The sequence below is a fragment of the Nyctereutes procyonoides genome, unplaced genomic scaffold (assembly GCF_905146905.1).
Source record: "Nyctereutes procyonoides isolate TBG_1078 unplaced genomic scaffold, NYPRO_anot_genome, whole genome shotgun sequence".
In the NCBI taxonomy this organism is placed as follows: Eukaryota; Metazoa; Chordata; class Mammalia; order Carnivora; family Canidae; genus Nyctereutes; species Nyctereutes procyonoides.
The window spans coordinates 13,627,211-13,641,937 of NW_026575037.1; the positions used below are offsets into that span (position 1 = coordinate 13,627,211).

The following is a 14,727-nucleotide window of genomic DNA, read 5'->3' on the forward strand; positions in this document are numbered from 1 at the left end:
TGTAACATTTCCTATTTACATATACCTACCAATTATGTGGAAGAATTCTTACTAAAAATCTTAACATTTCATACCCATCAGAATATCTATTACTTATAAAAAAATAGAAAAAGAAAACAAGCGTTGGCATGGATGTGGATATGAAGAAGCTGGAGCCCTTGTGCATTACTGGTGTTAATGTAAAATGCCACAATTACCAAAGGAAACAATACGGCAGTTCCTCAACAAGTTAAACAGAGATGTACCATCTGATTCAACAAATCCATACCTGACTATATATACAAAAAAGCAGGGACTCAAACAGTTATTTGTATACCAAATGTTTAGCTATTATTCACAATAGCCAAAAGGTGGAAACAACCAAAATGCCCATCAAATGATAAATGGATAAATGAAATGTGGTATACATACGCTGGTATGAATATTATCCAGCCTCAAAAAGGAAGGACATTCTCACGCGTGCTACCATACAGATGAAACTTGAAAACATTATGCTACTAAGCCAAACACTAAAAAGACAAATATATGATGCCACTATGTGGCTATGTGAAGTACCTAGAGTAGTCAAATTCACAGACTCAAGGTAGAACAATAGTTTGCAGGGGCTGGGGAATGGCAGGAAGGAAGAATTATTGTTTAATGGATACAGAGTTTCAGTATGGGATGATGAAAAGGTTCTGGAGATGGATGGTATGGTTGCACAACAGTGTGAATGTTTTTTAACAGCACTGAACTGAAAAAAAAAAAAGAAAAAGAACAGCACTGAACTGTACACTTGAAAATGGTTAAGATGTTAAGTCTGTGTTATGTCTATTTCACCAAAATTGTTAAAACAAAGTTTAAAAAAAAAAACATTAGCATTGGTTATCTTCAGGTAGAGGGATTACAGGCAATTTTAATTTTTAAATAGTTTTCTATTTTTTACTGACTTCTCCCGCTCTGGTTTGTTTTGTTTTTAAGTCAATCAGCAATTTTTACAATTAGAAAAAAAAAATTGGGGGAGCAAAATCATTCCCTAGCAGCCATCCAGTGAGTCTAAGAGGCTTTGCCTAATTACTGTATCTTCTTACCTCTAGGCTTACAGTGCAAATTATACCCACAAGTAGAACTGAAGGAAATGATAGTTGTTCTCCTCAATCACTCAAAAACACTCAGTGCCAAAGGACACCTACTGTGGCCACATACGGGGATGTATACGTTATATCTGTTAATTTCACATATGCTTCAAAAATTATCATATGAAGCATCTACTGATATGATTTATTGATATCTTTCTTTTACAGACAAGAAAATTTAAGTATTTTTAATTATACTCAAGATGTACAGGATATACTGTACAGTTTTTCAAAAAGCAGTTGCAAAACTAAATGATTTCATTTCTATTTTTTAAATAAAGAGGTGTGTGTGCATGGTTTTATGTATACACTGGAAAAATAGGCACCAAAAATGTTAACAGTAGTTATCTCTGAGCAGAGGGATTAATGGAGACTTACACTTCTTTTATAATTGTTTATCTATAATCCTTAATTTCTTATCATTGCAAATGTATTCCTTCTGTATTAAGCAAAGGATTTATAATGTTATATAGCAAATGGTAATGTTGTAATGATTTTTTACATTTTATCATAAAAAAATTCATCTAACATCTTATGAAATCAAATTGTAACTTTAGATTACTACCACAAAATGATAAGAGAAAAAGTCAGTACGTAGAATTCCACTTACATTCTATCTTTTCTTTTTTTCCTTTCTTCCCTTTAGAAGAAGTAGATGAACGAGATGATGTAGCAGACTGGGCCCCTGATGAATGCTGGGAGGTAACTTCCACAGAGGACAGATCATAGGCAGACTTCCTGCTAGAATGGTCCTCCTGAATGCCCAAATTGCTACCACTGATACTGTCAAAGAACAAGCAATAGTGGTTAAAGAATGAAATAAAAAGTCTTAAGATATAGCTAAAACTATGGATATTTTTAAATCTATTTAATCACAAGGAGAATATAACTATAATCGAAGATGCCTTCCACTTTCTTTTTTTGTTTTCTTACTACCATAAGCTTGGATTGTTCCCTTTGGCTCAATTTATTACTAAGAAAATTTTAAGGGAGTTGTCTACTGAAGCAAAACTAGTAAAAATGGATAATTCAGACACATAAAAGAAAAAATATAATGTTGGATACTGGAAAATGTGGCCTCGATTTCTACTGAAATTCATCATTTATTATAATTATTTTCCTCCTGATATGTTCTTCAACCTAGAAATAAAATGCAATAAATTATCCTTATTGGTGATATTATTAAATATCATCACAATTAAATCTTTGTAAGTTTTGATTTAAAAATTTAATCTTTTCTTTAGAGTTCAAAATTTAAAACTATACTACTTTGCCTACTTTAATTTTAATAGTTCTTATTTTCATAGGTCTAACAAGATAGAATTTTCAAAAGATCACCCAATAATTTTATGTGGATTAAAATTTGTAATTTGTGAAGAAAATTATATTGAATATGAGTAATTACGGATTATTTTATATGGTAACAAAATTTAGGGAGGAAATTCTCTCTGGCAAAATCTGATTCACCTACTGTATAGCTTTGTACAAGCAACATAACCTGGATGCTTCAGTTTCCTCCCTCAAGAAGGAACAGTACAAAAATACTTATCATATCACGCTATTTTAAGAATGAGTTAAAAATAAATAAAATTAATTAAACTAATTAATTAAAAAAAGAATGAGTTAATACAAGCAAAACCGCCTCAGTCCTCTCAGTTCCTTGCACCTTGTGTCTAATAAATATTAATATTGTAATATTGTTCTTTATCAAAGCCTTGCAAATGCTTAGATATTCTCCTAATTAGAAAAAAAAAACAATGTACTTATTTACTAGCATCATGCAGTTAATGATCTATCTGGTCATCCTTCCTCAATTCTATCACAAAAAATCATTACTTAATTAACCTTTAACTTATATTAGTTATACCATGAAAGAGTTTCCCAATACCATCCTCTACTAGGGATTCACAGATCAACTTAACAACGTATATTGTGCTTATTGTGTGCCGAGCCCTGTTCTAAGTAGTTTGTATTTCACTGAATATTCACAACACTCTATGAAGCAGTACAGTTATTTTCCCCATTTTACACAGAAGGAAACTGAAGCACAGGGAGTTAAGTAATATGCCCAAAGACGAACAACTAATATCAGGAGAGCCAGGATTTAAACCCAGACAGTCTGGATCCAGAGCCCATGTTCTTAATAAGCTCTGTGCTATGCAGCCTCTACATGTATCTTTAAACCAACAAAATTGACTCACAGTCACATCACAGTTCTCACTGTAAAATTTTCTCTTTGGATTTTATCCCATATTACCAACATATTCTTACTTAGGTTCGAGAGCTGATTTTCTTTCTGTCAAAGTCCCACTCCCTGGAGAGGAGACAAAATCATCTTCATATGAAACACTGCTTAGAGGTGTTGTGATGGCATTTAAAGGCCGTGATGCTGAGGTTCCTCTTTCAAACCCTGTTAAAAATAGTCATTGAAATGTGCTTTAAAACAAAAACAAACTACAAGCAAAGCATTCCATGACATATGGATTAACAACATGGATTCAGAAACATTTTAGTTCGCTTTATTAGTGTTTCTTTCCAATCCATCTTTATAACTAACAATATATTTATAACTTTTTATTAGGGAAATTTTCAAACATACAAGAAAGTAGAAAAAATGGCATAGTGAAACTAAGGTATCCATCACCCCCCAATTTAACAATTATCGATATATGACCAATCTAGTCTCAACTAAACTTCCTATTCTCCCCATTTCTCACTCTCCTCTGAGACTGTTTTGAAGCAAATCCTAGAACACATACCATTTCAACGTAAGTATTTCAATATAACGGTAAAATTTTAATGAAAATCTAATAGGATTTAAGAAAAAACACAATTCTCTTGCCAAAAAAAAAAAGAGAATGTTGATTTAAAAGCACCTCGCTTTCATTAAAAAAAAAAAACCTTCAAAATTACCACCTACAGGAATAAATAAATGTTAATAAAAGATCAATGGCATACAGAGGTCTGCACAAGATCATAACAAGTAGCTAAATATGAAATCTAGGAAAATGCAATGTGATATCCAGTTCAGCATACAATGAACAGATGAAATCAACTCATTTATCAAGTAAGTTGTTCACTATGTAGAATGGAAATAAAAACCCACAGGGTACTGATCTGACTTAAAGTTCGGCTTCATTCTCTAATCTGGAAATTCTAAAGTTATATTAGCATAAGATGGGTAGAATCTACCTATAGTAGGAAGAAAAGAAAGAGGGACTTGAAGGAATTGAGTTCATCATAGAAAAGGAAAATTGTGTTGCAGAATTTCAAAGATAAGAAACAAACTTCAGAAGTCAATTGCTTCATGAGCCAAATATATGTAGCTACATTTCTGTTCAAAGTCCATTTTTTAAAATTTATTTAAGTAATCTCTAAAACCATTAGGCTCAAACTCACAACCCTGAGATCAAGAGCAAAGTCGTCCTCTTTTTTTTTTTTTTTTTTTAAGATTTTATATCCATGAGAGACAGAGAGAGAGGCAGAGATATAGGCTGAGGGAGAAGCAGGCTCCTCATGGGGAACCCAATGAGGGACTCGATCCCAGGACCCTGGGATCATGCCCTGAGCCAAAGGCAGATGCTCAATCACTGAGCCACCCAGGCATTCCAAAGTCTGACTATTTTTAAAATTAGTTTTGACAAGCAGTAATGGTTTACATATCAGAAATGTTACCACAGTTTCCCCTCTCAATTCTTGACCACTACATTCCCAAAGACTCACAAATCATGGTATTAAAGAAATACATGGGCAGCCCCAGTGGCTCAGTGGTTTAGTACCGTCTTCAGCCCAGGGCCTGATCCTAGAGACCGGGGATTGAGTCCCATGTCAGGCTCCCTGTATGGAGGGACTCTGTGCTCTGCCTCTCTCTCTCTCTCTCTCTGTGTGTGTGTCTCTCATGAATAAATAAATCTTAAAAAAAAAAAAGAAATACACGTTATTTACTATCTAAATACATACCGACAGTCACAGAAAATCTAGCATACACTTGGTACAGACCAATTCTGAACACCAGAAATGAATATCTCTAAATTAGACCAAAATTTCTACACCTACCAACTACTGGTTCATGACAATAACTAAAAAATGAAATTTTAAAGATGAAACTGTAATAGTTTAGTTGAAATCTGCAAATAACTTAGATTAATTTAGAGAAGTCTCTATCATCCTCATAATGAACAATGAAAATTTGTACTTAAGTATTATCTTGTACAGAATTATTAAATGATTTATCTTAACCTAACATACAACTAGCACAAAGCTTACTTATTTTTCTCACCTTTTCCATACAGCTGATATGACTTTGTAAAAATATTAATGACACTATGTGGACTTCCCTTTGCCAATTCTTCCCATGGTCCTTTGCTTTCTGTACTACCTATGTGCCCAAAAAGTGGCAAAAATTTTTCAGCTTCCTTCTGAAACTCTTTGATGGGTTCATAACCATTTCTTTCTCCAGCACAAAATTCCTTTTCCTTTAAGATTTCTGCTACCTTCAACGGAGGCTGTACATCTTGTCCTCCTTCTTCTTCAGAGAGACTCCCTTCACTAAGAAGAGGCCCTTCACTGACTGAATCTGTGCTGGAACCAAGAGACAATTTAGCTTTGTCTTGAGAAGCTTGTATATCAGAGCTGGAAGAGTCAGTCTGCCTCTTACACAACTGTGCCAGGAGCCCTTCTGGTTTAGGACCAGGGGATCTGATTCTGAACCTTGATATGGCACTATGCGGTCTTATCATCTCAGGAAGCTTTTTAAATTCACTGAGGTTGCCTACACCAGGAAGATCATCATCAAAAGTTGCATGAGATACACAGGTTCCCATCATCTTTTGAATTCGGGCAGAGAAAACATCTTCAGTATCCTCTTTCACAGGTGGACTTATAGCCTTGGTCCAAGGTTCATCTTCTTGGGGTGTTTTCTGTACATCATACTCAGTGTTCCATGCTGACCCATAGTTTATGTTAGCCCCAGCTAATTTCTTGGCTTCACTTTCAATCCTGCTGGACAAAGAAGCAGCTGTTGCTTTCAAGGCTTCAATACGATCCAGTTTACTCTTATACTGGCTGGCACTAGGTTTTAACAAGGCATCTGGATGAGCAGCTGGTGAGGTCAGGTATGGTTGAGGTGTAAAAGTTAATGGCCCTGAGGCCACAGTATGATTCTTCCTGGTTGGTAAAATAGATTCAAGATCCTTATGCAAAATTCCTGCATGTTCTAGACTCAAGAGATGGGAAAGTAAATTTCCAGCTGTTCCAATAAGAGGCTGTGGTTGAGTATTCTGGACTCGTGGGCTCAATCTGTCAGGCTGCATCCATGTAGGTTCCATCAAGTCCCTTCTGGAAATGAAAGTCACAGTATGTTAGTTAACACAGTAACTCATGACTAACCCATCAGTTTTTTTTACTTTTTTTTCTTATCACACTTACCACCAAAACAAACAAACATACAAAAAAACAAAAGAAAGACAAAGAGGATAAAAAAGATGAAGATCACTCATAGCTAAACAATGAGAAAGAGACACTATTAATATTTCATTTAGAATTATAACTTTCCAAATATTTTTCTACATGTGATGAGAGTTTTTTGATGTCATTTTCATAAAAACGGACCGTTATCATTCAAACTTTCTTTAACACATATTTTTAAACTATTATTAAAGAGAAGGCTTCATAACCTTTAAAACTCTGTAAACAAAATTCTTTACAACATTGGTTCTACTGTTTCCCTTAAAAATAATGTTATATAGGGGTGCCTGGGTGGCTCAGTATGTTAAGTGTCTGCCTTTGGCTCATGTCATGATCCCAGGGTCCTGGGATAGAGACTTGTGTCAGACTCCCTGCTCAGCAGGAGCCTGATCCTCCCTCCCCTACTATCACTCCCCCCGCCTCCCGTTTGTGCTCTCTCACTCATGCTCTCAATAAAAATCTTTAAAAAATATTTTAAAAATTCTTAAGAAAAACAATGTTATATAAAAGAGAAATGCTTAAGATTGCTAAATACTAACATAGGCATGATATTCATTATTCTAATCAACAGATATTTAATAAACGTTTAACACTGTACATATTGAAGAAATAAGGAGATTATTATCTCCGGTTAAAAAACTTAATGAATATCAATGAGTATCAATGCAAAACTATGAATACCAATTATAAATACAGAATACAGAGTAGGGAGTCCATAAAGTCTAAAAACAGAATAAAGATGTCTCAGATGACATTATTATTCGTCTATGTTTCCAGACCATGGACACTCTGTATATTAAGGGGTATTATAAAAAAATTAAAGGTCAATGTTAACTATTAAGTAGATGCTTATAGAAAAATAACATGAAATTCTGTCCTTGGTCTTGTCCATAATTTTTGGATGATGACTAAAGATACGCTTATCAAATATGCAGATGACAGAAAGCTAGGAGGCATGGCTAACCCAACAAATTATCAAATTATGATTTAAAGTTATTTAGACAGGCTGCAAACTAGTATGGATAAATGTGAGGTCTACCAATTAAATTCAAAAGAATCATCTGGAGGAGAGTAACCAGAGTAATAAGAGAACTGAAAAGCATGTCATGCAAGGTCTGGTTGGAAGTTACTTTGTACAGTCTTTCATATTGAGGGACTGCTATGAAAATGGAATGAAGGAAAACCAATGCATATATTCTATGCCACGAAATATTAGGACTCAAACTAAGCTGGTAGTAATGGGAACACAAAGGAAGTTATAAATATAAAAGATACTGCTGAGTAAAAATCCAAGATTTTTTAAAATTTTATTTATTTAAGAGTTTATTTATTTATTCATGAGAGATACGCAGAGAGAGGCAGATACAAAGGCAGAGGGAGAAGCAGCTCCCCACAGGGAGCCCAATGTAGGACTCAATCCTGGATCCTGGGATCACAACCTGAGCCGAAGGCAGATGCTCAACCACTGAGCCATCCAGGTGCCCCAAAATCCAAGATTTTTAAATTTAAGTATTTAGAACGCCAATTATGTGCCAGGCCTTATGCTGATGCTAGAGGAACAGGAGAGTCAAAAATTCAGTCAAAATTTTTTTTCAGACAAAAATTTAATCCAGTTAAAAATTATTCTTTACTCTTTAGTTTCTCAAGATCTAGCAGGGATAAGAGACTAATAAAGAATTTAAAAAAAGAATTAAAATACAATGTCATACGTACTAATATAATATATATAAAGTTCAAAAGAGTGTGGATAGAAAACATAAAGTCTGCTAGCCAAGGAAAATGGCTTTTGAGCTAGATCTTCAAGGTCTTCAAGGTCAGATATGTAACTGGGAGTTTCCCAGGTACCTAAGGAAGAATAGGGGACATGAAGGGCAAGGAAAAGAAATGTCATGCTTCCAAGCATAAAGTAACTGAGATATGCTGAAACTACTAACAGAAATGGGGAACCTAAGAAATGGATAGAGGGGAAGTGGAGGCAACAGATTATATATCACAGGTTGTTGCAGAAACCTGATGGTTAAAAAAAAAAAAAGGAAAGGAACATGTGTAAGGTAGTAATAGTAGACCTGTCTTACATTTGGTTTGTTTTTAACACTGGATAATTTGTTTAGAATTAGAAGGAAATTCAGGGAAATGTAAAACAGAAGACAGGAAGCCAGCAGAATGTCTGACAATAATAATGGGACTGAGATGAACTACAGAGTATACCTACCTAAAGGTATTCAAGTTCAAAACATTTTTAAAGTTTATTTATGCTTGAAATTTGAAAGGTATTTACAACCTTAAATAAATCATATGAAACTTATTGGGAGGCACTGTGTAGAGTGGTTAAAAGCACAGGTTTCTGGAATAAGACTGCTTAAGTTCAAATCCCTCTCCACCACTAATGTTTTGACATTTGAGAAAGTTAAATTCTAGGCCTCAATTGTCTTTCCTGTAAAATGGGAATAACTGGAGTGCCTAACTCAAGAAATTACAAGAATTAAATAAGATAACAAATGCAAAGTACTTCGATCAGTGCCTGGAAACTACAAGTACTCAATAAATGTTAGCTAACTTTATCAGTATTCTTATTCTTTCGGAGGAGGAAGGATGGGGTGAAAGGACCATGTGTATTAACCCATAATTGAGAAGTGATTTTTTATTTGTGTGTTCTCAAAGAAGGGCTTTAAAATCTTTCTCTTTCTAAAATGGTTAAAGTATTTAAAACCATATCATCTCAAAACCACCTCAAATTCCATGCATAATTTACTTTTACTTTATTGCAAACAACATATTACAGCAAAAAAAAGATTTTCTTAAGAAAACTTAAAAGTATGGGGCGCTTCGGTGGCTCACTCAGTTAAGTGTCTGTCTTCAGCTCAGGTCGTGATCCCAGGAGCCCCACATTGGGCTCCCTGCTCAGTGGTCAGCCTGCTTCTCCCGCTCCCTCTGCCTACTGCTCTGCCTATTTGTGCTCTCTTCCACTCTCTCTCAAAGAAAAAAAAGAAAGAAAAGAAAAGAAAAAAGAAAAAAGAAAAGAAAAGAACTTAAGGTAAAAAAGTCCCCAATCAGCAATCTAGCCCTTGTTCATACGTTCACATGCATATCCAAATATCAGTTACAATAATAAACTGGAATGAGTCACATGAAGACATTTTGATTAGTAATGCAGATATGCCTTTTGAAAATTATTCACCACAAATACTTTAAAATATTAATTTCACCGTGATTTTCAACCAATAAAGTTTTATTGTGTGTTTAGTTCAGAGAAAGCAACAGTGCTTCCAACTGTAGGATCTCTGGAAGGACTTACATTTACACTGGATATAAAAAGACAGGTAAAAGGGTATGCAATAAGTATAGATGTACACCATGCTTAAATATCCACCAGAAGATATTAACCAATTTCTAAATAAACTTCTTGCTCATGTACAAGGTCAGTCAACAAAATTCATTAAGTATGAAACCACACGGGAAAAGAGAACCTTAATCATCTTTCATTCTCCCCTTCTTACCTTGCAAGAGGCTGTGGAGGCTCTGACAGAGACATGTCACTACTGGAAGATGCACTTAGGGGACGTTCCTGTACTTTGTTTTCTTTGTCGGATTCTCCAGAAGGCTGATACCCGGGTTTAGTCTAAGAGAAAAGGATATCAAAATTACGTGACTCCAATCACAAACATATACTCAGGGAGTACATAAGACAAATATTAAGTGAAATATGGGGGCTTTTTCTCTTAAATAAAATCAGTTCATATTTAGTTTGTCTTACGCAGCCACTACAATTAACAGCAAAATTACATCTGATATTCAAGAAAGGCACCTAATACTAACTGCATCATCTAAAGGAAATAATACTCTTCTAAACCTCAGTTTTTTCACCTAGAAATACTAGTAGCATTTACCTTCTCAGGGTCATGAGGACTTTTTTTTTTATTTTTAATTTATGAGAGAGAGAGAGAGAGAGAGAGAGAGAGAGAGAGAGAGAGAGAGAGAGGGGCAGAGACCCAGGCAGAGGGAGAAGCAGGCTCCATGCAGGGAGCCCAACGCGGGACTCAAGCCCGGGTGTCCAGGATCATGCCCTGGACTGAAGGCAGCGCTAAACTGCTGAGCCACCTGGGCTGCCCCAGGCCATGTGGATTTATTGAAAGTTTAAAGCCTTTAAAACAGTCTGTGGTACACTCAATGTTATTTTTAAAAACAACAGCAATACTCAAAAAATTATCACATACATTAGGATATCCTCTAATTTCAGCACAGATCACAAAACTAGGCTTTTATTAACAATCTTTTTGCTTAGTAATACAGTGAAAACTAGGCAAGGATATAACTAATAGCAATGATGAGAGGAACAGAGATCAGTAACAGTCATTCTGGGAAATGCTGCGCACTTGTTTTCAATTATGTTTATCAAAGTATTCTCCACATACAATAAATTTCATGAAAAGGTCAACATTATTACAAATATTGTCTGAACATCAGGAATGAGGGTAATGAAATGGCAAATAAGCCTTTTCTAATCACAAATGACTTCCCTCTGCATCTCTGACACTACTGTTACCTGTGTTTCCTGGGTAGCTTGTTGATGTGGCGGCTCTTCGAGCAAGGTCTTTTCTAGGAGCAGTTTGGAGTAAGTGTCTTGCAGTCGCCTAGTTACTGATGGCTCAGAGGGAGGCACATTTTTTACTTTAGTAAAGGCTTCTTTCTGTTTCCGATAGAGCTCCTGTAATCGTTTGTTCTTCTGCTCAGTGGCCTCCTTTTGAGCCTTTTTCTCTTCATTTTGCTTCCTCTTCCTTTCCTCCTGCTGTCTAACGATGTACTGCCGTACCTCATCTGTGTCATAGTGGCGCTTTTTGGAAATAACAGGTGGATCTTCACTAGCTGTTATTTTGTCAGGTTTTCTTTTTACTGGGCTATGACTCCTAGCAGCTTGCCCTGGTGCTGATGACTTCTGATTCTGTAACTCTCCTGTCTCTTGCCTTGCAGCCTGAACTGCAGAATCCAACTGTAGGTCATCAAGAATTCCACGAATTTCAAGAGGTAAAAAGTCCTTATTTAAGGCAGTATTTTCCTCCTGTTTATTGTCTGGAAGAGATGGAGCTAATTTCTTTGTGTTATTTTCAGACCGAGCTCTACTTCTCGAACGTTCTGAGTTTCGTGGAAGATGTCTATGTGAAACATCCAATCTAGGATCAGATTCTGCTCTTCCAATATGACAGCCTGCAAAGTATGAACTATTAGTGATATATTAAAATCCTATATTCATTCCTAAGATTTATTGCAGTGAGGAGAAAATTAGAGAATTTCACTTTATTTTAAACTCAAATTCAAATATCCTATGAAGTTGTTTAAAGAATATTATAGAAGAAAAGAAAAATACTTTTTTATAGAAGAGAAGAATTTCAATCTTTATAAAAACTATACTTACTTGGTATTTTAAAAATGCACTTTTAATATTTCTGAAATACAGATCTTATTGTTGACATGAATATTTAACTATTAATATTAATAGAGAATTACTATTTATTTCCCATGTGCATATTTAATGTTACCATCTCTCTCCATTCCCAAGCCCTAAAACAGGTGTTTAAAAATCAACAATGTTGGGCAGCCTGGGTGGCTCAGCAGTTTAGCGCCACCTTCAGCCCAGGGTATGATCCTGGAGACCTGGGATCGAGTCCCACATCGGGCTCCCTGCATGGAGCCTGCTTCTCCATCTACCTATGTCTGCCTCTCTCTTTGTGTGTCTCTCATGAATAAATAAAATCTTTAAAGAAAATAAATAAATAAAAATAAAAAATAAAAATCAACAATGTTAAAGGGCCACAACTCTCCAACAAATAACGAAAAAAAAATCAAACATATATATGAAACTTGTTTTATAATCTAAGTGTTTGTTGATATGGTTAATTTTAAACTAAGAATGTATGTGAGTTTATTTACAAGCTAGAGGAGAGTGAAGAGGAGTAAATGCAAAGTATATATATATATTGACTTCTACGTACCAAATTATAGTTGTCATTGCATTTCTTACTAAATCCATTCAAGTTCAAATTAGTCAAAGCAAATTTTGTTACTGAAAAGGAAAGCTGACCTATAGGTACTTATATTTCATTTCCCAAAATTAGTGTTCATGAAAAAAATAATTATTTCAAAGAGCATTTAAGAGATTTCAAAAAGAGAAAAGCAATGGACTTGAGGGTCAAACCAAAGAGTTATAGAACCTAGATCAAATTTTGCCACTCACTTATTGTATATACCCTTGCAGAAAATCACTTCTCTCTTAGGGCCTGTGTCCTAATCTGTCAAATAAACCCAATATTGTGAATGTGTGCCTGTGTTTTTGTATACGGGGATAAGACAGATTGGACTTAATTCCCTTAAGTCTAATAAAATCTAATTAAATGATGATTTTCTAGTCACATGGCAGCTAAATGTAATTAATGTAACAAACAGAATTCTTAATAAAAGTCACCATAACATCTATATGTGGAAATTATCCACAGAGAAGCCCAATAGAAAATTTCTTAAGAGCTACATTCACAATTATAAACCAAATTCTTTTTTTTTTTTTTTTTTTAAGATTTATTTGTTCATGAGAGACCAGAGAGAGAGAGGGAGAGACACAGGCAGAGGGAGCAGCAGGCTCCCCAGAGGGAGCCTGATACAGGACTTGATCCTGGGATCATGACCTGAGCCAAAGGCAGACGCTCAACCAATGAGCCACCCAGGTGCCCCATAAACCAAGCATTCTCAAAAGAGTACTTTCACCTCCTCTAAGTACTTACACAAGCAATTTTTAATTGCTCTTCTCAACAATTTTAATTATTGAAAAACAATTTAATAATTTAATTACTCACCAGATTTAGTAGTTCTTTCTCTTCCACTTCTGTCACTTGACACTGTTCTTCGCTCTTTTTGCTCCATTCTGGGTGCAGGCCCCAGAATCTTCTTTACTAATTTTTGTCCATCTCGCCAAGAGGATGTACTTATCAGGCGACTACTACCTAAAAAAAAAAAAAAAAAATGTGTGTGTGTATATATATATATATATATATATATATATATATGTATGTATTTATATATATATATACTGGGTTGAATTTAAAGCTTCAAGTTTATCTCTAACAAGTATATCTAGACAACCACACAGATTTTGTAACTAATCTTATGCTTATCTTACGCCAAAGTCAAAAGGATTACAATCTAATTTTTAACATAATGTCCCCAAATATCAGTTTGTTTAAATCTTGATTTATCCATATATTTCACTCAAATAAGTATAAAATGCTTTGAAAGTTAAGTACCAAATATTGACAATTCCCAAAATCTCAAGAAGTAGAGCACCAAATCCAACAGTGTGGGCACAGAACAAAAATATGTCTTAACTATAATAAATGTTTGGTATACCAACAGTACCTGGCACATAGTAAAATATATGTTTGTTGAATGAACAAATGACTTAATTTAAGCATAGGAAAAAAATCTGAAGAAACATATCACAGTTATCAGTGACTACCTTTGAAGGGGATGGTATCATAGGGAATTTCACATTGTATTTTACAGATACATTATTACGTATTACCTTTTTAAGCATAAAACAATGATACTCAAAAAGCAAATATCATTTTAAATTGCCCTCATTATAAAAGTTCATAAAAATAAAAGTATGGTCCATGACTAAGAGAAAAACTTTTCATTTACTACTTTCAGATTATAAAGAAATTAAAATCAGACCATCATACTCCAACACAGGTGCAGTACTGCATATCGTTTTTTAAATTATAATTTCCATAAGAAATATGAGAAACATTCTTGCGGTAAGAGAAAAAGATAAAATTTTATGAATACAATGATAACAATCATTTATTATTTTAAAACTGCTGTAAGGAAATAAAATACTGGTACTTTAAATGATGGTGGTTTTCTTCCATTTTTAAGCTATGATGCTATTTTAATAAATTTATAATACAAGACAGACTATTTAGAGTTGCTTTTTTTTTTTTAAGATTTATTTGACAGAGAGAGAGAATATAAGCAAGGGGAGTGGCAGGCAGGGGGAGAGAGAGAAGCAGACTCCCTGCTGAGCAGGGAGCCCAAAGTGGGGCTCGATCCCAGGACCCTGAGATCATGACCAGAGCTGAAGGCAGATGCTCTACCAACT

At 34.7% G+C, this 14,727-nt stretch overlaps 1 protein-coding gene across 3 annotated transcripts in view; it reads right to left on the minus strand.

Annotated features, from left to right (window-relative positions):
- The window catches only part of CEP350 (centrosomal protein 350), a 151,001-nt gene that overhangs the window by 90,231 nt on the left and 46,043 nt on the right, over positions 1–14,727 (minus strand). For all 3 annotated transcript variants that reach the window (XM_055319114.1, XM_055319115.1, XM_055319113.1), the window contains exons 9-14: positions 13,424–13,570; positions 11,125–11,783; positions 10,079–10,200; positions 5,395–6,452; positions 3,387–3,525; positions 1,726–1,898 (exon numbers count right to left, since the gene is read on the minus strand). In XM_055319114.1, coding sequence (XP_055175089.1) covers positions 1,726–1,898; positions 3,387–3,525; positions 5,395–6,452; positions 10,079–10,200; positions 11,125–11,783; positions 13,424–13,570 — 2,298 coding nt within the window. The remainder of the gene's footprint in view (positions 1–1,725; positions 1,899–3,386; positions 3,526–5,394; positions 6,453–10,078; positions 10,201–11,124; positions 11,784–13,423; positions 13,571–14,727) is intronic.